The sequence below is a fragment of the Gopherus evgoodei genome, chromosome 3 (genome assembly GCF_007399415.2).
Source record: "Gopherus evgoodei ecotype Sinaloan lineage chromosome 3, rGopEvg1_v1.p, whole genome shotgun sequence".
In the NCBI taxonomy this organism is placed as follows: domain Eukaryota; kingdom Metazoa; phylum Chordata; order Testudines; family Testudinidae; genus Gopherus; species Gopherus evgoodei.
This window is the reverse complement of record NC_044324.1, coordinates 173,656,129-173,683,355: the sequence shown is the minus strand read 5'-3', so window position 1 is coordinate 173,683,355 and position 27,227 is coordinate 173,656,129. Positions and strand designations below refer to the sequence as shown.

Sequence of the window (27,227 nt, the reverse complement as noted above, 5' to 3'; positions counted from 1 at the left end):
AACCAAACCAAACCTTTGGATTTGGTCAGGATACAATAAAAAGCAGTTTAAGTTTATACACAATTTGACAATAATGCTACAAATATAATCTGATATATACTTCTGTAGATATAGAAGTTCTTATATTTGTTATTCAAAAGGCTTAGCAGCATTTCAAACTTGGCTTTTGAAGTGCTTAAATCAAATGCAAATCTTACCTTAATTTTTAAAGAAAAAAAGTGTACCCCATAACTAAAGGAAGTGTAAAAGAAATAATGCAAAGTAGGCAGGTGGGAGTGAGAGGAAGGTGAGTGGGGGAGGAACATTAGAGAGATTAAAATCCCTATATAAAACAAAGGCAAAGACCAATCACATTCAACACTGCCCAGCTGTGTCTTCTTGTTGCAGCCTCAGTACAACATGTGGTCCTGTTAATATTAAAAATAAGTTATTAAGCAACCTGGCTTAACTTTAAATTTCTCCATTGGCATGTATACAATTTCAAAAGTGTATTTTATCAATAGATCAGTCTGGTCTTAGAAAAGCACACAGTATTTCCTTCACTGCTTTAAAAAAAATAAAAAGTCAAATCTAGAACAAAATACATCTTGAACTGAGGTCACCAACCCAAAGAACTGTAAATTAAAGCAGTAATTTAATCCCCAAGGCCAAGTGCCCTGAGGTTCTCTGATCAGTTTCTCCTCAATGTGACACTGCAACACTAAAATGGCAACAAGGCTGCTTGGTTGACAGGCAGCACCATACATGGAGAACATGGCACCAGATCAGGGGGACATAAATTTGGACGGCAAGGTTAGCAACCACTGTTTACAAACATAAAACAGAGGATCAGATGGGCCAGCAATAAATTATGACTGGATTGCGGTGAGCAAGAGAAATCTAAAATAAAAAAGCAGAGGCTTTATATCCTTGCTTCAATTTTAAAAACACCCCCCCCCACACACACACCATGACGGAAAAAATCCTAAGTACTTCTACTGCCACTTTCCAGCCATGGAAGCCTAAGCAGAGCCTTATTAATTACTCCATAATAATCCCATCTTCGAGAGGCCCCTACTCAGACCTCATTTCAAATTAGGTGATGGGGTGGGGAGGGGGGGTTAAAAATGAATAGCACTTGTTTAAAAATGGGAGAGCTCTTGGCCCTCCTCTACTTGATGTGCTTTCCCAAGCTAGTTCCATTCCCTTGTTAACACATAGGTTTTTCTTCCCTTGTCCTCTACCTCAGTTTCACCCCTGTTGGCAGAAATAGTTCAGAGGGAACATCTGATTGCGGGGGAAGGGGGAGGGAGAGAAGAGGAAGAGATCCAAACTCTATTAAGTGACTCTTCTGAGCCAACCACTAAATGCTTCTCACCAATTTTAAAATGGTCTGCTTCAGAGCAGGACCAAAGTAGTGTGTGCCAGGTGATTTTGCAAGCATTCTATGAAATCTCAGCAGAGCACGCAGCAGGTAGCATCGGTAGAGGAGGGTATAAAAACCATGTTTCAAGCATGACACCCGTGTGGACTTGCTCGCTACTGTTGCAATGTCTAACATTTCACAGATACCAAACATCTATGCAGATAAACCATCGCTACCACACTGTATCAGGATCCTGATATACAAAGTCATTTACCCATAGCTTTCTTACCAAGAAATATAAAGATTTTCTTTGCTGAAAAAGGTATCAGTGTCAAGACAAGGAGCGGGGAAGGAAAGCTTTGTTAAGACAGAACTATGGCCAATAGTAGCATTGAATTTAAAAGGAAGCTCCACTGCACAATGTGTTCCTTTTGCATACATAAGGATCATGATGGCCTAATGACTTCAGTGAAAGTCTATTGGGAACCAGTTACAATTGTCAAAATCAAATCAGTGTCACTGAGTTGCAGTTAATGCACAAGAAAGCCAAAACATGATTTTAAGGTTTAAACAAAATCACGAAGGCTGCCACAAAACCTTTAACACAGCTCCATTCTTTAACCCATCTACTTCCACAGAGTCCTTTAGCAACTCTCAGAACAGCAAGTTTAGCTGCCATATTCTTTGGGATAGAATTGCAAGGCTAGAAGAAATGACTTCTGAGGAAGATTAAGGGAGTTCAATATGTACAGTTTGGCTAAACAATGGCTAATGGGAGAGATAAGGACCAGAGAACTGTCAACCAAGTATCTGAAGGGCCTAAATACCAAGGCAGGGGAAAGCAATTGGGCTGACAACAAAAATAACAGAACGAACTGAAGAAAATGGTAAATATCTTTAGACAGTATTAGACTGTGGAAAGCTTTTCAAAGTGGCGGAAGATATCACTTGAAACACTGAAAATTAAACTGGACAACGCATTAAAACAGGAGTTCTTCAAAAAAGATTTTTCCTGCAGACCACTTCAGAGCAAAGCAATTGCTTTATACCTCCCCCCAACATTCCAGCCCTGCATAGAGTGAAATATTTTGAGATCCAAATCATCAGCCACCAGAACAAGTAGTACACAGACTGATCCGAGAACTCACACTAGTTAGGTTAATGTTCTTCCTCTTCTTTTACCCCACCCCCTATTGCCCATCTCCAACTTCTATGAGCTAAGTTTTAGGAAGACTAAAATAATAGACAGCAAGACTACTAGAAATCCAAGGTCCCCAAAAATCAATTTAATCTAAAACAGTTGGGCAGAATATTGCATCTTCTTGAGTCTTTGCCCTTTACTGTATTTCTAGTCCAAACCTTTAGAGTTAGGAAAAATTAAAATTCTGCACAGAAATTAGGAATCTAGGAAGTCTGTTTCCTCCCTCTTCACCCCCAGACAGCAATATTCATTTTTAAAAAAATACCTAAAACACCAAGCTCTATCAGCTCCATGTTGTATATACAAGATACATGCTAAGATCTTCCTCCCCTCTCTTAATCATAGACTCATAAATGGAGAGCTGGAGGGACTTTCGGAGGTCATCTAGTACAGCCTCCTGTGGGACCAAGTATACCTAGACCATCCCTGACAGGTGTTTGTTTAACAACCTGTTTTTAAAAACCTCTAGTTATGGGGATTTCACAACCTTCCTTGGAAGCCTATTCCAGAGCTTAACTACCCTTACAAGTAGAATGTTTTTCCAAATATCTAACCTAGATCTCCCTTGCTGCAGATTGAGCCCATTACTTCTTGCCCTACCTACAGTGGGTATGTAAAACAATTGACTACCATCCTTTCTGTAACAGCTCTTAACAGTATTCAAATGTGTTCAGGTTCCCAGAGTCCTCTTATCTCAAGACTAAACATGCCCAGGTTTGTTTTTTTAAACCTTTCCTCATAGGTCAGGTTTTTTTTAAACCTTTTATCATTTTTGTTGTTTTCCTCTGGACTCTCTCCAGTTTGTCTACATCTTTCTGAAGTGTGGTGCCCAGAACTGGACACAGCACTCCAGCTGAGGCCTCACCAGTGCCCCGTAGAGCAGGACAATTACCTCCCACATCTTACATATGACACTCACGTTAAAAAACCCAGACTGATATTAGCCTTTTTAGGAGCTGTAGCACATTGGTGCCTCATTTGGTTTCTGATCCATTGTATCCTCCAGATACTTTTCAGCAGTACTACTGCCTAGCCACTTACTCCTCACTTTTTGTAGCTGTGCATTTGATTTTTCTTTCCTAAGTGTAGTACTTTGCACTTGTCTTTACTGAATTTCAGAATGTTGATTTCAGACAAGTTCTCCAATTTGTCAAGGTTGACTTGAATTCTAATCCTGTTCTCCAAACTGCTTGAAACCCCTCCCAGTTTTATGTCACCTGTAAATTTTAGAAGAATGTTCTCCAGATCCATTATCCAAGTCACTAATGAAAACGTTGACTAGTACCAGACCCAAGACAAACCCCTGCGGGATCCCACCAGGTACATTCCCCTCTCCCCCACGAAGTTTGATAGTGAACCATTGAGAACTATTCTGAGGATGATCCTTCAACAGTTGTGCACCCACCTCACAGTAATTTTATTGGATATTCCTTCTGCTATTGATGACTCTCTCTATATATCTATATCTATCTAGAGAGGATTCCCAAATAGATTTTAAGTGTACATCTTTCAATCAAACAAACAAACAGGACATTTATGGAAAAAGACAAAAGAAATCAGAAGATTGTTTTGGGAGTAGCGGGTAAAAGTACCTTTCAGAACTAGAGGTTCCTTGCCTTCTCGCTTGAGTGACTCCAACACTACATGGAGTGGCTGGGAAGGCATTACTCGGCTTGGCTCATTGGTATTCTCATCATAAACTATAATTTCTTTGGAAAAGATCCTCTTGAAGGAGTCCTTGCCTTCCCGGCAGGAGATCAAGTCCAAGACAGTGATCTTGCCTTGCTGGAGCCTTCTCCTGCTGATCTTGTCAGAACAGTTAATGTGAACAGCCCCTTGAATGTGACTCTTATTGTACTCCATGAATGGCCTGCAGTCAATGATGACAGGCCCTTGGTTCTGTTGGTGGCTCTTGTTGCATTTGGTCATCTTTTTAGCCAGGTCATTAGGGTAGATTATTTTTATGCTAGCTAGTTGCTTGGTTGTGCCTGAGGCCGGGCTCCCCACTCCACCCGATGGACTCAATGTGCCCGTGTTCTCGTTGTTGTTGACCATTTGGTTAGCAGGGCAGGTGGTAGAGGTTCCTATGTTGGTAGTGCTGCTGGTGCTTGCTTGAGTTTGGGCCTGATTGTCCTTGTCGTAAGTTGCCACAGTGCAGCAACTGGCGCTGCTGCATCCACAACTCAGGGAGCGTGCAGAGCCGTTGGATGAGGGCATATACGTGAGATTAGCAGCTTTTAGGGACACAACAGCTGTGCCAAGGAGACTTGTGTGATTCTCACTGGCAGAAGAAGCAGATTCAAGGTAGCTAGAGTCTAAACAAAGGCTGAGATCCTGAGGTCTTACTGGCCTTGAAAGTGCCACTACTACCCTGTCGTCTAAAGGAGATGGAGGCATGAGGAGGCTGAGAATTGGCAAGTCAAGAAGAACTCAAGATCTGTCTGCAAAGGGAAAAAGAAAAAGGATCACATGAAATATACAGGGCCAGAGATTTCTAAAAGTTGTTTCTGATACTCATCACTGACTAAAAGTGATCAGCTCAGTGCAGTTTATGAAGGAACCTCTCCCAATTCTGCAGCAAAAGCTTCAACTCTTAGCCTGTACGCAGAGAGAATGCAGAATATGCAATTGGCCTACCATGCAACTAGTCGAGAGGAGACATTCATTTACATGCAGATGCTGAGTTACTCTGAAACCTTGAGGCTGCAAAGCATACAACTGATAGAGATAATAAAAAAGCATGTTCTCATTTCCTCTGCTCACAGCAAGGGACAGGACTACTGGCATGGCTCAATAACTCATAGGAATGCACAGCAGCTAAATATGTCAGAGGCAGATGTGCAACTTTTTCTAGCAAGACTGAATAAAACTAGCCTTGGAATAAATGCTTGAGAAAGCCATTTGAAAGCTTGAACCCATGCAGAACAAAGGCATAACAAAAAACAGAAGATATCAGGGATCATTACGTAACTGAAAGGCACAAGCCTGCATTCCATTTCCCCTTTTCAGACCCTAGTACAATTCTAGTAAAAATATATCAGCCTGGAAACTCTAGCACCTCAAGCAATCTTAGAGGGAGAAGCACCCACACGCCACAGAACAGTTTTAGAGACTCCAAGAATAAGGGTCCCTCTCAGCCCCGAGGTCATGATCTTTACAAGCTTTAGTGTCTCGTCTATTGAGGGAGACCACATAAAGTTATTTTCCCCACACATACACGGCAAAAAATATCCACCAACTTTCAGAGCATCTGATACCCCCTCCTCAAAATATATTCCATCAACCAGCTAACAAATTAAATAAAATCTAACAAAATAAAAGCAACTGAGCACTTCTAATATCGGTTTCCTCCCCTTCCAGCATTATACTGTCCATGTCTACAACACCTATAACATCCCTTTTTTATATCAATGAGTTTTATTCTCTGGCCCACCTTGGGATAACAAGTCCCTTCAATTCCTTCTTTTCTCTAAAAATCTCTCTGCAGGATGAATTTGAAAACATCTTTACAATGGGGAAAATATTTAACATCTATAGATGAAAGCACTAATAAGATAGAAAATGAAATCTCAGGGTAGAGACTGATCATCAACCTTTAAAAAAGGACCCTGGTAGATTGTCTAGCCTATCCCTTCTCTCTGTCCTCCCCCCATTTTTTTTTAAAGAGCCTGACAGTCAAACACAATGGAAAACTAAAAAGCGATCTCCTCCAGGTAGTAAAGGGAGTGGGGGAGCAGCACAATTAAAAATAAAAGGAAACTAATTTTATTTCAAAATATACATAAAATCAGTAAGATTACAAAAACAATTCATAGGATTTGATCCTAGGTACAGAGGATTGTTTTCCCAAGGATATATGCAGTTTCGGAAGATCTGCACCTCTGCAGCAGAGGGTCATATATTTCCAGCAAATCCATGAAGTCAGAGAACAGAGCTAAGGCACCCTGTTTAGCACCACTAACCACCACCCTCTCTTCCCCCAGGACCATACAAAAATGAAGTGTGTGTCTGGGGTGGGGAGATAAAGTCAAGGGAGAAGATGCAAGGAGATCCCTCCGAGCACTCTAATCTCCCAGTCACCCCCACCCCCTCCCCAAACATACTGCAGCAATCCCAAACAAGAAAAGCCTCTTCCCCATCCCAACAACACTCACCAGAAAGAGCAGAGGTCAGTAAACAGAAGCAGTACAAGCCCAACACTGTTGGCAGAGCTTTCTACACCACCCCTCCAAAAGTAGCATTTCATACAGATAAAACTATGCCCTTCTCTCATACTATGTATATTATAGGTCCTGCACCTATGTGCAACTACATAAACGCTGCCCGCCCCTGTCAATATCATGAGAGCCTTCCACTTACTTCATAAATAAGTATTCTCCTTCAGCATCCGGGGCCCGCCTGTGCCTACGGAGTTACACACTAAACCCTCATTCACTCGGCTTCATTGATCTCCCGCTGCAACAGAATTACTTTCTCTTTTGCTACACTGTAAATGTAAGGTTCGAAAGGGGCGGAGCCGGAGGGGACGAACGGCGGCCGCGCCCAATGGGGACTCTCTCCTGCGAGTGGGCGGGCTCCCAGCACCAGGGTGCCAATGGCTGGAGGGGGGCGTGGGGGGAGCCGGGGGCTGGGCTCCTAGCCGCTTGGGGATGGTTTATCCGACGTAGCTTTGAGTCCGCTGTGGTATAAGACAGGAGGGGCCAGAGGGTGATGTCATTGGCTGCCAATCAGAAGCTTGGAAGAGCCGGCCCGAGCCGGAGAGGAGCAGCTGCTCTGTATTTACATGTCAACTGACCCAGCGGGCATGTGCTTAACCCGTTCCTAGGCTGGGTTGTCAATGGGGCGCTCGCTCGTGCCTTCCCCTCTCCCCCTTCTGTCTCCTGCCCTCACTCACTCCCCGGCTCTGGAGTCTTTCTCCCTGCCTCCCTCCACACCGACTCGCCTTCTGTGAATGAAACCCTCCCGCAGCAGCTTTCTTCAACCGAACCCCACGCGCCGAGCCGCTCCGGCGTCAGACGAGCAGCCCCGGGCGCCGCGAGATGGATTTGTTCATGTTAATCCCACCACCACCATCACCCCTCCCCGGCAAGGGGTTGACAACGCAGGCGGCACTTGGCAGAAAGACTTGGGGGGAGCCCGATCCAGCAGCAGCTCGAGCGGCTCCCCGGGGCGCAGGCTGGACGCTGCAAAAGGCAGGCGTGGAGCGGAGGCTGATAAGTCCGGGACAGCGGAGAACGAACTCCAAGGTGCGGCAGAGTCACATCCATGTTCGCAGGGGCTGCTCTGCCAGCTACCTTCTGCCCTCCGCCGCTTCCCTGTCTGCAGCCTTGCCCAGGGTCACCCAGCCGCAGAGGGAGCCTCCGGGCCCGGGAAGGGCGAAGGCATCATTTCTCCCAGCACGCGCCTCCTGGGATGCAAGAGGCATTTGCAAAAAAACAAAAAACAAACAAAAAAAATCACACTCGATTTTTTTTTAAATCTCCCTCATTCTAATTGTCACAGCACGAATCAGCCCTGCCCTTTGAGGCTGGAAGCTGCCTTGTAAAGAAAGCTGTTGGCTTCCGCTGCCAAACGGCTGCATGTTGGGGGGAGACAATCCCAGCTCAGTACCAGGCTTCAGCATCTAGTGCTGCCACCGTTCAGCACCCATGCAATTCTGAAGCCCTTCCCAGCGCGGAATCAGCATCTGTCAGTACGCTTAGGATTTGCAGGGTCTCACAGAGTAGTCTACCAGCACACCAAACCCCATCTCTCTTTCCGCCCCCCGCCTCTCTTCCAGAGGCAGTGACCTTGGGTATTAACCAGGATACAGAGTGTCTTGGCTATTATTGTCTTGTTAAAAGGATAATAGGGATTGAAGCGATCACGGAGTGCAGCGCTGCTGCCTGCTACTGTAGCAGCCTTCGCGCAGAGGTTCAGAACAGTAAACTAGCGTGCCTGGGAAGAGTCTGTAACATAAGGAGAGAGGACTTCCCATGTAGTACATCTTTGTAAAATGCTGTGTCAAATAGCATCTTATTTCAAACCTTGTCTTTGTCAATTACTTTAAAAAAGCTAGGATTTCATGTGCCTCGCTTTTGCCAATTTTTCTCTCGGTTATATAAGTCCCATTACTGATATGGAGTTGGATACAGACATGCTGGGACTGTCACAGCTGTTGTGATTTTGAGTCAGTCTGATCCAAAACTATTTTACAAACATTACACATATATAAGGAATCACTTCACCTACCTCTGGAAAGCAGCCACTGCTAGAGCAAAAGCATGATATATGTTTAACAGCGCTCAGCAACACTACACAATAGTTTTAAATGCTGTTTCTAATTGAAGATACAGGAGGGATTCAGGTAACTAGAACGTAATTAGCAGGACTGGAATTTGACTAGGAAACGAGAGAGAATTCTCCATAGCAGAGAATTCTAGCATTGAGAAAATCAGCAATGCTTGCAACACACCCCATTGCCTCACACACAAAATATTTGCCACAGCATACAAACAGAACCAGGTAGCACTAGACACTTTGGTGCCCGAGGCCACTGTCAGCAAGGTATGTGGGAATGCTTAACAGAACACCTGGACAGGAGCTACTCCTAAAAATTAGGTGCCTTAAAGGCTGCCTATGTAGACTAAACAACTAATGTCAGCCCCACCAGCATCTCTTCAATTGCACTTGCTGTGACTGAACTTATTTAGGAAACATTAAACCCCATAATTCAATCACCGTGCAGCTCTACCCATGTAAGTTATAGTTTAGACAAGACTCAGGCCTCTTTTATCATGTGTCATCTTACTCTACACTAAGTAGTTTTAGGCAACAGGGTGGTGAAAATGCCTAAATTATCTTTGAAATGCAGTCACCACTACTGCTACCACCATTGGAGCTAATTGGTGGGGAATAAGTCTGAATTTTCCTGCTTTGGATATAGCCAGCAAATAAAGTACAGGCTTATAAACTGTGCATGTTTCATTTCTGTACCTAGAAACTGCACAACTATTCTATTTACAAGTGTTAGGAGTATATTTTTCCATCTGTGTAAAATGTTCTAGGGATAATGTATATGGTCCAGATTATATTTAGACTCAGACTTAAAAGCCAGAAGAGATGGCCGGGATCATACTCACTCAAGCACTTATGTATAGGGCTGTCAGGAAAACAAGAATTCCACTTCCAAAAATGAAGATTTCATCATTTGTTTCCAGCCCAATGCAGCACAAAACAAGGACCTTTCAGTTTTGGGAACTCCCCACCCCCACAAAGAGAGAGCTCGCACTCCAGAATAGTCAGTACCCTAGTGGTTAGAACAAGGGTCAAGTTCCTGCTTTGAAACAGGAAGAGCAGTGACTTGAAATTGGCTACACTTGCGAGTTACAGTGCAATAAAGGAGCCCCGAGCACACTACCTCACTCCCCATCCACGCTGGCAAGGCACAGAGCACTCTGACTCCAGGCTACAACACTGCTGGTCCTCCACCTCAGCAAGTGGAATAATGTTTGCTGCACCCCCGCTGGACGAGGTGTTGCATTACTGTGCTCTGATTGGCCTCTGGAAATGTCCCATAATCCCCTTAAGACAAGTGGCCACTCTTGTAATTGTTTTGAACTCACCCTAGGAATGCAGATACGCCCTTTCAAAGCTCCGTTTCTGACACCTGGCTGCTTATCTGCTCCGGGACAAAGGAACCATTACTGAGGAATGCTGCTTGCTTTGAGTGAGTGAGAGAGATGTAGGGTGGGGGAGACGGAGGTCTGCTGCTATCTGAGCTTACAAGACAGCATGCTGACACATAGCCCCCCAAAAACCCACTCTCTCTCCCTCCACATACACACAACACACTCCCTGTCACACCCCACCGCACCCCCCACATTTGAAAATCACATTGTAGCCACTTGCACGCTGGGATAGCTATCACAATGTACTGCTCTTTGTGGCATTGCAAGAGCTGCAAATGTGGCTATGCCAGTGTGCTTCCAGCTGAGAGTGTAAACACTCAGCAGCGTTTTCCCTGCTGTGGTCTCCGAAGGCTTGTTCAACTCCCAGCACTCTACACCTGCAAGTGTAGCCATGCCCTGGGTCTCTGACATCCCAGGTGAATGCCCTAATTACTGGACTATTGGCTATTCCAAGCTCTCTGTGTGTGCATCTCTCTCTCTCTCATATACTGGACTTGAGGAAGTTTAGTGAAAAATTATATGGTTCAGGGAAAAGTTTTGATTTCTACCAATCAGCATTTTCCAATGAAAAACTATGTAGTTAAGCTCCCACTCAGCTCTGCTTATAATTTTACACATAGAAAATGAGACAATAAAGTGGGTGAGGTCAATCTTGTTAACTGAGAGAGAGATATCCACACTACTCTGCATTGCAATAGTCAGGGAGTGGGTAAGATACACTGCACATTGGAAAAGGTACTATGGGACCATTTAATGCCCCATAAGTTGTCAGAGAATTGGTTGTGTATCTCATGCAACAAACAGCACATTCATGAACCCAGGACTCCAAAACTTCATCCCAGGGCACTGTGTCAGTACTGACCAAGAGAGGAGGGTCATCTGCTGAGGCTCCAGCACCAAAAAGAATCGATATTCAATTAAAAAATAATTTCTGGGGTACAGTGATGACTAACCTCTGTAATTTCCATTTTTAGATAAGTTTCGTAATAATCCCGTTCCCTCAAAAATGCTCATGTGCTAGTGAGAGCAGCATCAAGTGAAAAACACAATAGCTTCTGTGAATGGAAGCCATAATTCACTCAGAGTGCAGCACAAGGTCCCAATGGAGCACAAAGCCGAACATGGCAAGTCTGTTAAGTCTCTGCATGCTGTACTTCCTATGAACTATGAGGCCAGCTGCAACCTTCTCTGTGTTATGCAAATTAGGATCCACCCCCAGACTCCTGGTAGGTAACCAGTTCAATACTCAGACTGGCAAACTTTGGGTTCTTCTGGTCTAAAATAAAATATCCTAGGAAAAGGAAAGCAAAGTAGAGATGTGGGGTGGGAGGGAAAAGAGAGACACAAAGTTTCAGAGACAAATTACCAGGGGAAAGCAGATGAAAGGGAATCAGACTTTCTGGCAATATATTTAGACACAGAAAATTACATAAAATATTTAGTTCCTTTCCTTTTTCCAAGCGAGACAAAAATGAAAATTGGTTTCTAAGCTGCAAGGGCCCACTAATCAACCTGTGGGCAGGCATTCAGCAGTGATACAAGATTTTAAAATTCTTTTTCCCCATCCTGATCTTTGTGAAATCCTCTTAGTATTTACTGGATCACTGACAGTATCTCATAATGCATCAGTACGTCACGTCAGAAATACCTCAGCTCTCATTGCAATCCAAGCAATCTGGTGAGGTGACAGAATGATGTCACTTAAGGTATCTTCACTGATCAAAGAAGTAACTGTAGAATTTAATCTAGAAATTTGAATATAACTCCCTTTGAGTTTCCTGGGTTTGGGGCAGGACGGAGGTTATGTGAATTTGAAATATTGAATCCAAATTAAAGCACCAGGGCTTTGGTTGAAACCAAACCTGGAAAGGTCCCACTCTCCAGATCCATTTCCAAGATGGTGGAAACTTTACGAGACTGTAAAATCAAATATCTGCATTTTAGAGCCAAAATCTCAATGGACGGGTTGCAAGACTTTGATAGCATTGAACACAGACCCCTTGATTCTGCCAATAAACCCAAACCTGGTCTAAACCTAATCAAGATCCAGATCCAGGCAGCACCTGGTCGGCCCATCTCTGAAGAAAATCTTCTCTCCTGAATGCCTATCAAGTTAGTGGATTCTGTCACAGGTCTGGCCAAGCTTCCCCGCTGGGAAGTCACCAGGCTGCTGAGTTTGGATCCCAACACTGGACTTATGTGCTTTTTGCTTGCAGTGTCTGAGCACAGCCAAGGCATAGTCTATGAGTTTGGGTCTCTAGGTAAACTCTTGGTGTACAATCCTCCATCTATCCCTCCCTTCTCAGAGTAGGACCTTACAGTCCATCTGTGTCATGGTATAAACCCCCACTCTGAACCTTAGCATCCAAAAGATGGGGTACCAGCATGAATTCCTCTAAGCTCAATTACCAGCTTAGTACTTGTAGCGCTGCCACCAACCAGGAATTCCAGTGCCTGGTACACTCTGGTCCCCCCAAAACCTTGCCCAGGGACCCCCAAGACCAAGTCCCTCTGCATCTTAACACAAGGAAAGTAAACCCTTTCCCTCACCGTTGCCTCTCCCAGGCTTCCCCTCCCTGGGTTACCCTGGAAGATCACTGTGATTCAAACTCCTTGAATCTTAAAATAGAAAGGAAAATTCACCTTCCCCCCTCCTTCTCTCTCTCCCTCCCAGACTCTCCCTGAGAGAGAAAGTAATTCTAACACAAAGAGAAATTAACCTTTCTCTCCCCCTTCCCTCCTTTCTCCCCATCAATTCCCTGGTGAATCCAGACCCCGTCCCCTGGGATCTCACACCAGAATAAAAAAAAAATCAGGTTCTTAAACAAGAAAAGCTTTTAATAAAAGAAAGAAAAAACAGTAAAAATTATCTTTGTAAATTTAAAATGGAATAGGTACAGGGTCTTTTAGCTATAGATACACATTTGAACTCCTTCCAACCAAATACACATTTGCAAATAAAGAAAACAACCATAAGCCTAACTCGCCTTATCTACCTAGTACTCACTATTCTGAACTTATAAGAGCCTGTATCGGAGAGACTGGAGAGAAACCTGGTTGCACGTCTGGTCCTTCTGAGCCCCCAGAGTGAACAACAACCAAAAACTAACAGCACACACACAAACTTCCCTCCCTCAAGATTTGAAAGTATCCTGTCCCCTGTTTGGTCCTCTGGTCAGGTGACAGCCAGGCTCACTGAACTTGTTAACCCTTTACAGGCAAAAGAGACATGAAGTACTCCTATTCTATTAACCCTTAACTATCTGTTTATGACAATCTGTCTAGGCCCTGAGATTGTGCTGGCTCCTCCAGACTCCCCAATACCTTAAGCACACCACTCCCAGAGCTCCAACCTTTTGGGAACTCTGGTATAGTTTGTCCCTTCAGATCTGGGGTATCCTCAGAATAGCTCACCTATTGCCCCCTTCTGGGCATACCAAGGGTTCCTTCAAAACAGCCCACTTGTTCTCTTGTTATAATCAAGCTGCTGTCATTGGGTATAGGTCTTCAGAATGGCTAAGGAATATCTTGTGCTTACCAGGGGTTCCCCGTTTTACAAACTCCCTAGAACAGCTTGAATTTGTTACCCCCAGAGGACATGGATACAGTCTTCCAATAAATGATTGTCAAGTATCAGAGGGGTAGCCGTGTTAGTCTGGATCTGTAAAAGTAGCAAAGAGTCCTGTGGCACCTTATAGACTAACAGACGTTTAGGAGCATGAGCTTTCGTGGGTGAATACCCACTTCGTCAGACATGCATCTGACGAAGTGGGTATTCACCCACGAAAGCTCATGCTCCTAAACGTCTGTTAGTCTATCAGGTGCCACAGGACTCTTTGCTGCTTTTTCAATAAATGATTGACACAAGTAGTATTCTTTCCAAAACAAAGCACCCTTTTTTGGTGCAAATAACAATCCCTGATACAATAATGTCATCACAGGTCACTGACAGCTACCAGTAACAATCAGTAAGTGTTACATACATAGATTCCCTGTACAATTAACATAATGCGCAGACACATCTTTATTAATCCACACACAAGCTAACACTAACACTGTACTACAGTCATAACTGACAGGCTTATTCTGTCTCCTGATTTCTGCTGCTGCTGCTGCTTCTTCAGGCTTTCTTCTACCACCTGCTTTGCTCTGCTCTGCTCTGCTCCACAGCTCAACTTCACCACACCTACCCCCTGTCAGTTCACTATCTCCTTGCTCCTCCTTTGCTACCCGTCCATTCCCAATAGTCTCTCTCGTCCTCTAACTCTCTCTCTCTGTTGTCCACAGGTACACTGCCTTTTATACTGTTTTTCAATTCTATTTTTAGATATGACACCATCAGATCTTTACTGCACATGCTCGCATGTGCTCAGTACCAACATTCCAAACTTTACCTCATTCTTGAATGGATGCCAACATTCCACGCATGCTCACTGCCATTGTTTACCTCAGAGTTATGATGACCTCATCTGTACTTTCCCCTACTTCGGTAATGTAGCTGATTTTACCCCTACTTTGAAGTACTATGTGACCTACAGCTTCCTTCTAGTGGTGGAGTGACTCTTCTTAATCAAAATGGAGGCCAGGAATACAAAATGGAGTCTGGGGATTTCTCCGGTATCACAGAAAGATGTGATAGTTGAAGCAAATAGACACCGATTTTGCTTTGGGATTCTAACACCACTCTTCCTTTCACAACACAAAAGAGATACAGATCTAGGCAAAACAATGAGACAACTCTACACCATTGCCTACCTCCATTTCTTCACTACACTTAAGTATTCATTGGGAGCTGGTCAAAGCATTCTAATGAGTGCAGGGTCTTTCCTCTCCAGCTTTCCTCCTGCACATGGCTTTTGCTCCAGAACATGGAGTCTCCCCATCTTACTCCTGCAGTTAATGTGCTTCAGGTTCTGGCTGGTCTAGCAGTCAGAAAGGTTCCCCCTCACTCCAGAAACCTGTTCTTCTGGGAAATTCCATTCCTTCTCCTCTGGAGATCTGGTTTTCCTATCTTTAGCCACCCCATTGTTCTGTTCAGGCATGGCCTTTTCATTTGTTGATAGCCCTTAAAGCCTGTCACAAGGAATATGCAATAAGAATATAGTAAAAATAATCATAAGGGCTTAAACACAGAGAATTCATAACATCAACCAGAATTAATCAATTGCACATAGACAGATTCCCCAAACAGTCACAGAGCCATTCAACACAAACCTGTGCTCAGCTCAACTCAATCTCAGGTTTTTGTTTGCAGCTCTGCATCAGCAACTCCAGACCACTGAGGGTGGGGTAAGGGAAGCCAGTAGATATATCATAGATACAAGAACTTGGCTTCCCAAAGACTTTTCCCCTTGAACTGTCAACTTTCCACTGAGAGCAATTGCTTCTATGTTCTGGCGAACATTTTGATTAAGTGAGCCAGGAAACAGAACAGCTTCATTCTTAAATCAGAAAACACATCAATCCTATTTGGAGGTAGAATACTTACTGATGGCTTATGAGTTATACGTTATTTGCAATACTGAATACAAATAAAAAGATTTTTACAGATGTGAAATTATTGATTATTAATGCCTTTTCCAAACAAGAGGCTAGAATAGAGTGGAGAGGGAGTGGTGGTGTCTCCCAGATTTTGGGCACAAACATGGCTCGATCCCCTTGAAAATGCCAAAGTGGGACTCCTCTCAGATTTTCCTAATATGATCTTCTTTTTTTGTTCTTGCTTGTTCTGGCCAGCAGTGTAGAGTTAATGTTGATGTTTCTGAGGCAAAGATAGTCAGTTTACACTTCCCTGAAAACTTATATTTCAGGTTGTCTGCAGACTCTGGAAAACGGCACTGCATTGCTTTATACCTTCACATTTAAAATGTTGTCCTCTCAACCATAAGGGTTCTAACATACATATAATTGTGGGCATCCTCCTGAAAAATGACTGATTCACTGAACTGCTTTCCTGTGAGGTGGTCAAATCTGACATTTATCCAAAGCAAACACTCATTAAAAAATAAATGTTTTGGATGCTGATTTAATAGGGCATTTGTCTTACACTTTCTTACCAGACTATTCTACATTAACTTAAACTTAGTAAAATGATTCATTCTCAATTAATTTTTGATGAACTTACCTTATAGAAAAGTTCTATAGAATTAAATAGAAAATAAGTTTTCTATAGATTATTTTGAACCATCCAATAATCCATTAATTCAGGAATGTATCTCTGCTGAGTATTCTTGCCAGACAAAGAAGGTATGAATGTACAACACTGTTTTATAACATATATAGCTTTCTGTTGAACTTAGTTTTGTATTTTTTTCTTTTTCCTGTGTAATTGTTATTGCTTTCTGTCCTTGTACAATAGAAAATCAAAAGAATATCTCTTGTATTCAGTCAAATTATGTAGCCTTAAGATGACTTACTACAGAACCTTATTGACTTCATCTTTATTACATTTCATTGGATTCTTCCATAAGGCTAGCCCTTTCTTTCTGCTCACAGACTGTGCATGACACAATTGGGATTTCCTCACACGTATTTAATGAATATCTTTTTTGAATTTTTTATGTCTGGTTTCACTTGTATTCAAAATTCAACCTGTGTTGCTTAACTGTGATATGACAAATAGGTCATAGTATTGTTTCTGTATCATGACTGGATGAGTGTGCTACTGGGATATAAGCATTGCTGGCATAAGTTCCTGCATGTGTTTATTTAAATTTCTGTTTCCAGAGGTAGTTGTGAGCATGATTTTGAAGTCCGTGTTTGGAAAAAAAAATTTACTATTAAAATGTGGTTGTTCAGATGTTTGCCAGAAAGCAAAAACAGAAGGGTGGAGGATTAGGCCCAAATGAATTTTTTTTTTTTAAGTAAAATATTCACAAAATTTTTGCATTTCATACCACATTAACTGAACAAAATAGTTAATCCATTAAAGTTAACATGTAATTAAATAGTTCAACACTGATACATGTTTTTAGTAATACTCAATTTACACAGAAATAACCATGTCAAACTCACCAGTAGATACCATTTTAAAGTGGCCCCTAAGAAAAGTCCCTCGTTGTTGAAGGGTTTGTTCTGTGTGTTTCATTCTAATCTTCTGTTGAACAATAGGTGACTTTGTCCCTTGGTTGGAATGAAACACAGAAATTTTATCTAAAATACTGCCTTGGCTGTTTATATTTTTAGTGCTAGTCTGCCAATGGCTATGTGCAGTACCTGACCTGTGTATAAATAAAGATTAAAGTCTACAGAGCTGGCAGTCCTTAGCTTTCAAAACTACTGCTAAGGAATGTGTAAAGGAAGATTAGCAGCCTGATTGGGCCTGGTCTGGCAAACAGTATGAAAAGTACTTTCCACCATGATAAAAACAGTAGTAAGCGTTCTGCTCAGTAATGTTTGCAAGGTCAGGTCCTATAAGTTTCAGACATTGAAACCTAATGTTTGCCTCAATGATCGTTGTTTATATTACAATAGAACTTGAAGGCCACAGCCAAGATTAGGCCTCCATTGTGCTAGGTGATGTATAGACATAGTAAGACACAGCTCCTGCCTGAGAGAGCTCACAATCTAAACAGACCAGATGGAGAAAAGAAGCATTGTCCCCTTTATACAGATGGTCAACTGAGGCAGGAGAGCTTGGCTTTGACTGAGACCAATACACATGAAGTTGTAGCAGAGCTGAGAATTCAATTCCAATCTCCTGCGCCTTAACCACAAGACCTTTCTTCCTCTTAAGGAGTCTTCTGCCTTTCTGAGACCATTAACATTTATATGGTTTATATGGTACACCTACACCTGGAAATGAAGGGGTTCCAGTGTAGGGATCTGCATGGAGCAGATAATGCCTTTAGGTAGCACCTTTCTTTCAAGGGGATCAAAGCACTTTACAAAGCAAGTAATTATCACAGTTGTATAGACCAGGAAAGCAAGGCACAGAAGTTGATTGACAAGTCCAAGGCAGAGCAAGCAATAGGAGAGTGGGAAGTCAGAAGACAGATTCCAATCATCAGTCCAAAATATGTTTAAATTTTGCAGAGCTTCCTGTACCAGGTCAGGAAGTGGGTGCATTAAATAATAGGCACCTGTGTGTGTGTGTGTGTGTGTGTGTGTGTGTGTGTGTGTGTGTGTGTGTGTGTGTGTGTGTGTGTGTGTGTGTGTGTGTGTGTGTGTGTGTGTGTGAGAGAAAGTCACCCCCTGCAGAAAGCCAAGCACCTTGAGATCTGCTTGAGGCTTCATGCAGGGGAAGCCTAAGCACCAAGGACTGAGATCCCAATCCTGACTGAACCACCCTGAATATAAACATTGGACTATAACCTATGAACTATTTCTGAAAGAACTCTTTGCAACTACAAAGCTCACAATCTCTTCTATGAATCTGAATCTCAAGAATTGTACTCATGTCTGTATGTATACTGATCTTTTAATCAATGCTCTCTATCTTTTCTTTTTTAATAAATTTTAGTTTCATTAATAAGAATCGGCTGTAAGCATGTATTTGGGCAAGATCTGGAATATTCATTAACCTGGGAAGTAATATGTCCGATTCTTTGGGACTGGTAGAACTTTTTTATATGATTAATAAGATTTTCAGTAATCCTCATCATATTTGAGTTGGGTGTCTGGACGGAGACCTGAGTTACTTCAAGAGAATTGATGTTGGCTTTTGGGTAACCAGTGAGGTATTATAGAAGCTGTTTTGTGCTGGCTTAATAAATCTAAGTATTGGAATATCCACCAGCTTTGGGGATTGCCTGCCCCATTCTTTGCAGTTCACCCTAATTGAGTGACCTCAGTTGGCTCCCCTGGGACCCCAGTAACACCATACAATGGAGAGGGTTCTGTCTGCCTTTTAGAAACTTATTTCCAACAAAACAATACTAACAAAAGGATGGTCTTAGCTCTCTGCAGCTGACTCAATTCACCTCCATGTTGTGTTAACATCAAAGCCTGAACTGGGGAACTTTTCAGTGGTATGGAAGATACTTCATACCCATTCTGTCCTATTGTATTATGCTCCCTTTTCATATCAGAATAAACTCTCCAAATACCATGGGGAATGGCACAATTTAAATATCATGGATGCACAGATAAAGGATTTGTCTACATGCCTGCTTGCACCAGTTTATCTATAAGTAACTACAGTTTTAAACCTATTTTGTTAACCTGAGGCAACTGTGTGTTGACACTTCCCACTTTAAATCCCTGTATTGGCTTATAGCAGTGGAGCTTGCCGCAGTATAAGCCAATTAAAAAAAAATAAAGATCCACAAGAATGTCCATGTAGTGGTTTGCACCAGTTTAACTAAGCTCGTTTTTAAAGTTATTTAAGTTAAATTAGAGAAACGTCTGTTTTTAAACAAGGACAAACTTTCTTAACCAATAACCACAGAAGCAAGGAGATAGGTTTTTTTCTTTCAGCCGCTAGAAATTTCTTCTTTTAAGCAACTGTTGTGGAGGATGGGCACATGTCTATTTTTACCCACTTCTGCAAACTTGTATGTAGAGCCTGGAGGGAGAAAAGGGGGTTCAATTAGAAGGCCTTAACATTACCTCCGGAGACTCAGCAGATACTAGCCAGCAATAGCCAGCACAAAGGGGCCACAGAGCAAAAATGTTTCGGACCCAAGGTCCTCACTTCAGAGAGCATTACAATCAAAGTTATAAATGTAACAAGAAACAGCAAAGAGACCATGAGAACCAGGAAAGGAGGGGATACAGTGGAAAGCCAGAAGAAAGAGGAAACTGCTCTTCAAAGAGCTTTATAACTCAAGTTCTAGTCATTTATATTGTCTCCATTCTGTTTTATTAGTGAGGGGGGTGAGTGCTCTCTCTCTCACACTTTTTAGTGTAGCTTGAACAGAAGCAAATTGTGCTGTAATGGAGAATAGAAACAGAACACAAGTAGAAAGGAACAAGTCCAATTAGAGTTATCTTTATGTTGCCACTTAACACTTTGGTTTCATAAAGACTATATTTTCCCAGGCTTTATAGCTGAATCGCTATAGCAACTCTAAGAAAATAAGTGAATGTATAATTACGGCTACCACTAATAAACATGAACTGAAAAAGCAATGCACAGTAACGATAGCTGTATGGACCAAATTACACTCTCAGTTACACCCACGCAACCCTATTGATTTCCATGAGAACAAAATCTGGCCGTGTGTGCTGGTACAAAGTCTCCTTCCCAGAGGCAAATAATCCAATTGTCCTGACCTCATAGTTGGCACTCTGTGAACTACAAATAAATGTGTGTGAGAGGTGAGGGTCCAGAAAATCCCCAGAAACTTCCAGAAAACAACTACCCCACCCAAGCCTTGGTAGGGAAAAAATGAAAAATTTGAGAAAAATTGAAAAGACTAAACAGTAAAATAATGTTTGAGTAATGTTTAAAATGATGTTATTATTGCTGCACTTCAGTCCTACAAAATGCTTACCAAGTATTTCTGATGAAGTTATTTTATTTTAAAACTTATACAATAACTCCTCACTTAAAGTCGTCCCGGTTAATGTTGTTTCGTTATTACATTGCTGATCAATTACAGAACATGCTCGTTTACAGTTGTGCAGTGCTCCCTTCTAACATCATTTGGCAGCCGCCTGCTTTGTCTACTGCTTGCAGGAAGAGCAGCGCACTCCAGCTAGCTGGTGGGGGCTTGGAACCAGAGTGGACTGGCAGCCCCCCTATCAGCTCCCCGTATCAGCTCCCCACTCCCTTAAGTTCCCTGTGCTGCAGGCTAGCAATTGCAGCTGTCCCTCCCACCACTGCCATGAGCTGCTCCTGCCCTCTGCCTTGCAGCTGCTCCCCAAGACTCCTGCTTGCTATGCTGGGGGGAAGGAAGGAAGGAAGAGGGGGGCTGATGTCAGGGTGTCCCCCTCCCCCCTGCTCCTGCACCACACTTACCCCATCTTCTATAGAGCAGGGGGGACACACCAGGGCTCAGGACACAGGGAACTTGCAGCAGCTGGTCTCAGCAAGCTGATCTAATTAACAAGTCAGTGTACTTAAAGGGGGAATGCGCATATCTCTCTCATACACATATATCCCCTCTCTCCATTCTTGCTGCCTTGCAGAGTGAGAGAGTTAACCCTTGAAAGCTCAGCTAATTGCTAGTTCATCATTGAGCAGTAAGGGAAATATCCCACCCTCAGACTCCTCCACCTCAACCAAGCTTCACAATCATCATCACTGTGTACCTGCATTAAATTGTTTGTTTAAAACTTATACTGCATGTGTGCAATTTCCCTGGAACTTAACCCCCTCATTTACATTCATTCTCATGGGGAAATTGGATTCGCTTAACATCGTTTTGCTTAAAGTTGCATTTTTCAGGAACATAACTACAACATTAAGTGAGGAGTTACTGTAGTATGAGGCAATTACAATTTCAATGTACTGTAGGTCTATGTACCATATATCTATCTAATCCCCTGGGACATATTATTTCAGCCCCCACTGTCATCTTTACTAGAGAACAGAAGCAAGTACAGGGGCCCTTCCTTGTGCATTGCTGCCTGCCTGCCTCGGTTACATCTATCCTAGAAGTGGAGTTCGATGTGGAGACAATGTGATCATGAGAAAGAAGTAGCTGCTGCTCTGAAGTTGCTCTCCTCCTGACTGGTCCTGATGAACAGCCCACTCATTCCAAAGACATCTTTCCTTAGTGACATGAGAGACTGACGCCTTCTGTCCTTCAGGGGAACAGCCAGCCTGCTGCTTGCTTGTGTGGAGTCATTGGGGCAGATAGCAAGAGGCCTATGCCTGCAGGGCCTATGCCTGCAGAAGAATCTTTAGGGGTTGGAACTGATCCTGCCTGAGTCCTGACCCCCAAAATCCACAGGAGGAACCTACCACACCCAGCATGGAGGCGCTCTTATTATTTTTTTCTTCTCCACCAGCAAAAATGGTGCAACCGTCTTCTAACATATGGCAGCGTTTCCTCACTGAAAGTCATTCAGACAAAAAAGGAGCTACATTTTGCAAATACTGACAAATGAAATACACATTTCCAAATATTACCAGGATGACCAAACACATCCTTGTCCTGCAGCTATTAAAAAAATCCTTCATGAGTGGAAATGAAGGTCAAGAAAAAGAGCATGAGGTAGATGGCACTGACAATGATTGCACTTGCAACAATCATTCCTGATCCAGAATTCCTTCTGCTTCTTTGATGTTACCATCTGGAAGTGTTGAATACTCAAGTTGAGTACCTCAACCACCAGGAAAACAACAGGCCTCTCAACCAACTGTATCCAACAGATTCCCAACAATGACTTCATCTGTAAACAAGTTGACTTTGAAAGTAAACAAAAAATTGACCAGACTCTCACACAAGCGATATACACTTCTGGTACTCCATTATCAGTCACAGAAAACAAGTAATGGCAGGCAGCATTTAAACTATTAAGACCATCGTACCAGTTACACAGCAGCCATTCTTCGAATAAGCCTCTTTTACAGTCAAAAATATGAATATGTAATGCAAGCTGTGCAATGAAAGAAAAATCAATGAAGAACTTTTTTCTGGCAGTACCTACAGATGGGTGGACAAATGTATGTGGGGAAGGAATCAAACTTCATGATAACATCTCAACCAGTGTTTACAAGAGCATTGAAATAGGAGAGAGCAGATATCCTGCAGAGTATAGTAGTAGTAAAATATATGAAGTACAAGAGAAGACTGGAAGTGGGAAAGTACTTGCTCTGCTATCAATGCCAGTAATACGAAAGCAACATGAGACAGCATAATGGATGAATATCCACATATTATTGCACAAGGATGGGCTTCTCATGGCCTAAATCTGCTTCCTAATGATTTAATGAAGTTGGGCAAACTGAAAAAGATCTATAAAAGAGCAAAAAGTTCTAAGAGATGTGAAAACTACTCATATTGTAGCTGCTGTCTTTAGGAAGCCTCAGGAAGAAAAGCATGGGAAAAATAAAATAACATTGAAACTTACTGGCAAAACAAGATGGGGAAGAATGATGTCGTCATTTTAAAGTTTATTAAAAAACAAAGCAGCTCTTCAGGAAACAGTGATAACTGAAGATCTTATTAGATACTGTAGAATGTATACAACACACTATACTTGAAGAGGATATTTTCTGGCTTCACCTGCAGAACTCCCATGAAGATTCTAAACCCAATTGCTTCTGCAATCAGTGTATCTGAATCAGACAAAGGACTTCTGTCAGACATTCCTCAACTTATGGCCAAGATAAACTCAACTGTTTTGGGGAATCTAAGTGCATCTCCACCCACAAGTCAGCAAGAAGTAAAAGCAAAGGGCTTTATTCTCAGATGGGAAGAATTTTGCTTCAGACACATACATGGTGCTGTAAATGTCTTTGATCCAAGGTTCAAAAGTAGAAATGTTAGTGATGACACCATTGGGACAGCATTTGACTGGATTACTTAAAAAGCAATCACTTAGGATTAGCTCTTGGAAAAGTACTTTCAGATGTTGCAGAGCACTGAAACCTCTGGTATTTGGTCCAGGAGTGCAATCTGGCAATCTGCCAAGCATATTGCTCCTACAACATGTGGCAAGGCCTTTGTACAACTCTGAGTCCTCTTCCTTCTTGTCTGCTTCAGATTGCTCCATTTTCTGCAGCATCTGAAAGAAACTGGTCAATGTTTGGAAAGATATACACAAAATCAACAAGCAGGTTAATATGTGAAACGTTTCAATTCATGCAACTCTTCATGTAATGAAGTACATGAAGATCATAATGAAAGTTCAGAATCAGACATTGTGGATTGTTCAGACAGAAATTCTGATTAGAGAAACTACAAGGAAAAGCTTGAGCTATGCTAGCATTTCCAAAATTATATTAGTAACTAAACTGTTTGTTACACTATACACTTCAATATAACGCTGTTCTTGGGAGCCAAAAGTTCTTACCACATTATAGGTGAAACCGTGTTATATTTAACTAGCTTTGATCCACTGAAGTGTGGAACCTCCCCCCCCTTCAGCACTGCTTTACTGCGCTATATCCAAATTCGTGTTATATCGGGTGGTGTTATATCGAGGTAGCAGTGTACATTTTTCTAGGATGGCTAGTTTTGTTTACAACACTTACTGTATATATGATAATGATGCACTGTTAAAGAGTCTAATGTTTACTTTAAAGTATGGATATATACCATTGTTGGTCCTTAATACTGTACTGTGTTAATTACATTGTAATAAATATATAGAGATGTTCATTTTCTGATGTTTTCTCTAAAAACATGAGGTTATAATGCAGATACAGAAGAACATCAGGTCTCAATTTACATACTATTTTTGAGCCCTACAGATATAACCTTGTTTTTTGTTTACAAGTCAATAATATGATACTTTCTATTTTCAACATGTTAATCCCCCCCTTCCATTTTAGAAATATGTCAACAGGTAGAAAAATACATTTAAGTGCAGATCCATCTCTAATGCTAGGTATATTTGTCATTATTCAAAAGTAAAGAATTTATACTTATTTCATAAATCTATCTTACAAAGCTTTCTATGTGCTAACTACATTATACAGAATACATTTCTCAGTCTTAAATAAGTAAATAAAGTTTAGTTTTGATAAGCAAGTAACTACTGCAAATACTCCAATTCAGTTTTTCCCAAAATTTCCATTCCCTCCACAAAAAAAATCTGCGAAAAAACTTGTTTTTTCCCATGCCGTCAGAATTTCTGGAAATTTTACGTCTTTAGTGTGTAGTGAGTGAGCTTTTGCTACTCTTGCATCAATCATAGTGTTCATTCTGAGACCCTCGAATGAAAAAATGCTTTAGAACTGCAAAGCTTTTGTAAACCTAATAAGCAAGATTGTGTTCTGCTCCTATATTTCTGGACATGGAAATAAGACCCCACTTCTTCCCTCCACATAACCACATGGGGCCTACTCCACCCAGAGTTTGGGTGATAAGTGGGGGAGGGGAGAAAGAGGGCTACAGAACCTTTGGTCCACCCTTCCCACCATCTCTTTCCCTCACAGACAAAAGGTGATAAGAGGGATGGAGCAGAAAGGCAGAGCTACTGGATAATTCCCTTGCGCACAGGCTAGGTAAAAGGTTGGAAACTGCAGCCACGAAGAAAGGTATTGCTAACTTTCTTCCCCGTTCCTCCACCCCAGGAGCAAAAGGGGAACAGGGCAGGATTGTGACTCTTACGGCTTGCCTACATTTGGAAGTTACCAAAATAGCTATTCTGGAATAATATATTTCTGTATAAGTCATGTGACTTATCCTGGAATAAGTGTGATTTTATTAAGCTAGATCAGAAAAGGCATTTTTACTCCAGAAGATGGGGCAATCCATTTGGGGCTTACACTGAAATAACTAGTTCAGAATAACTAATTCAGTAATCTTCCAAGTGTAGAAACCCCCCTAGTTGCAGTATGTTGCTGTTATTTCTCTTGGGGTGGTGCATCTATACACTCTCCCCTATTCAGGACTGAGCTTAAAGGCTCAGTTCAGTCCTAATTAAGCCTCTCAAATTCCCTCTGCACTTCTCTATTCAACAGACCAATACAAGCAAGAAGATTGTGAAAACATATGCAGTATAGGATAAAGAACCTCTGTTACCCGTCAGCAATACTGAGATCTTGCATTTGCAGGTGTTTCAGAGAGACTTGACCAGAGTATCATAAAAACCACTCAATGTTTCTCCTAATGATTACCCTAACAAATTTGTGTTTATGGCATATTCTTTAGATTATAAGCCACTGTTAGCATTCAGTTCTCATTTCTACCCCACCCCAGTGTCCTTCTGTACTATACAGAGATGTCAGCAACTCTCCATCAATTAAGCTAGAGGAAACATCAGCGAACCTAGAGTTTTAACAGTCCAAAGGATATAAAATCTTGTGAAGCTGGGAATACTTTAATTCAGCTAGATTAGCCTGAAACATTCTTTTCTTTCATTCAGAGCAAGAAAGCAGCCTGAAGGAAAGGGGCCTGAATCTCTTCTCATTTACACCTGTTTAACAATGGTAACTCCACTGACTTTAGTGCAATTACTTCCATTGGAATAATAGAAATTCACACCAGCATAAGAGTTCAGAATTAGACCTCTTGTGGTCCAGAAACTCATTTGTTTAAACAAACCTTTAAATAATTCCTCTTCCCCTGCAATAGTTACGCTGCTCCCAGTGATAAACAACTTCTTCCTCTTAGAAACTTGGTTACTGTCACCCTAAATTTGGAAATCAGAAGTTAACTGAATTTCAGGCTCTGACTCTTACGGAGGTCAAGTCTATTTCTGTCACTTCAACTGCAATAAACAGTTAACCTTGTTCTACTTATAACTACATTGGTCCAGTCACAGCTTTCTACAGCACAAATGGTTGTGTGTGACAAATACAAATCCCACTCTTTATGTTGACCAATTTTGGCTGCTTTAGGCAGGTATTATTGCACATGCATGTGCTACATGACTGGGGAAGAGTTATCAGGAGCGTGGTGGCTCTAGCAAGGAACAGTCATGTAGCATGTGTGTGCACATATGTTTCTAGGTAACAAGTTGTCATCATTGAGAGTCTCCCTCATCCTTTTTGTTCCTTTATCTTCTTCAGAATTTTTGTTCTTCTTTATTGAACATTAACTGTCTCTAGATCGTGATCAAGTTATCCAATACAACTTGCCTACAGAGGCCAAAATTGGTCAACACAAAGAGTGGAATTTGTGTTTGTCACACAAAATGATTTGGTCCCAACACTATGATTAAGTTGGTCAGTGACTAATTTGCTCTGGGTCATCTCTCTCCCCTCCCACTCACATCTCTCTCCCCTCCCACTCACTAGGGGTGGGATCAACCAGCACTCAAACAAGAACAAGCAAACTCACCATCTTCCCTTGCATGAATGAAACAGCCAAACCAAACAGCACCCTTCCCTTTATCAGGTTGTAATAATAATCTAAATAAAGACCCTTTCCTTCTTTAGAATAAGAGTTTCACCTTTCAAGGAGGTAATAATTTAATCACATTCTTCTTTCATCTGGTCTCCCCCTCA

The 27,227-nt window shown here is 42.0% G+C and overlaps 1 protein-coding gene across 1 annotated transcript in view; it reads right to left on the bottom strand.

The window, feature by feature from the left end:
- Positions 1 to 7,051, bottom strand: part of DUSP10 (dual specificity phosphatase 10) — a 39,917-nt gene extending 32,866 nt beyond the window's left edge. Inside the window, exons 1-2 of the mRNA XM_030557469.1 lie at positions 6,906 to 7,051; positions 4,139 to 4,987 (exon numbers count right to left, since the gene is read on the bottom strand). Coding sequence (XP_030413329.1) covers positions 4,139 to 4,943 — 805 coding nt within the window. The 5' untranslated portion in view covers positions 4,944 to 4,987; positions 6,906 to 7,051. The remainder of the gene's footprint in view (positions 1 to 4,138; positions 4,988 to 6,905) is intronic.
- Between the last annotated feature and the right edge of the window lie 20,176 nt (positions 7,052 to 27,227).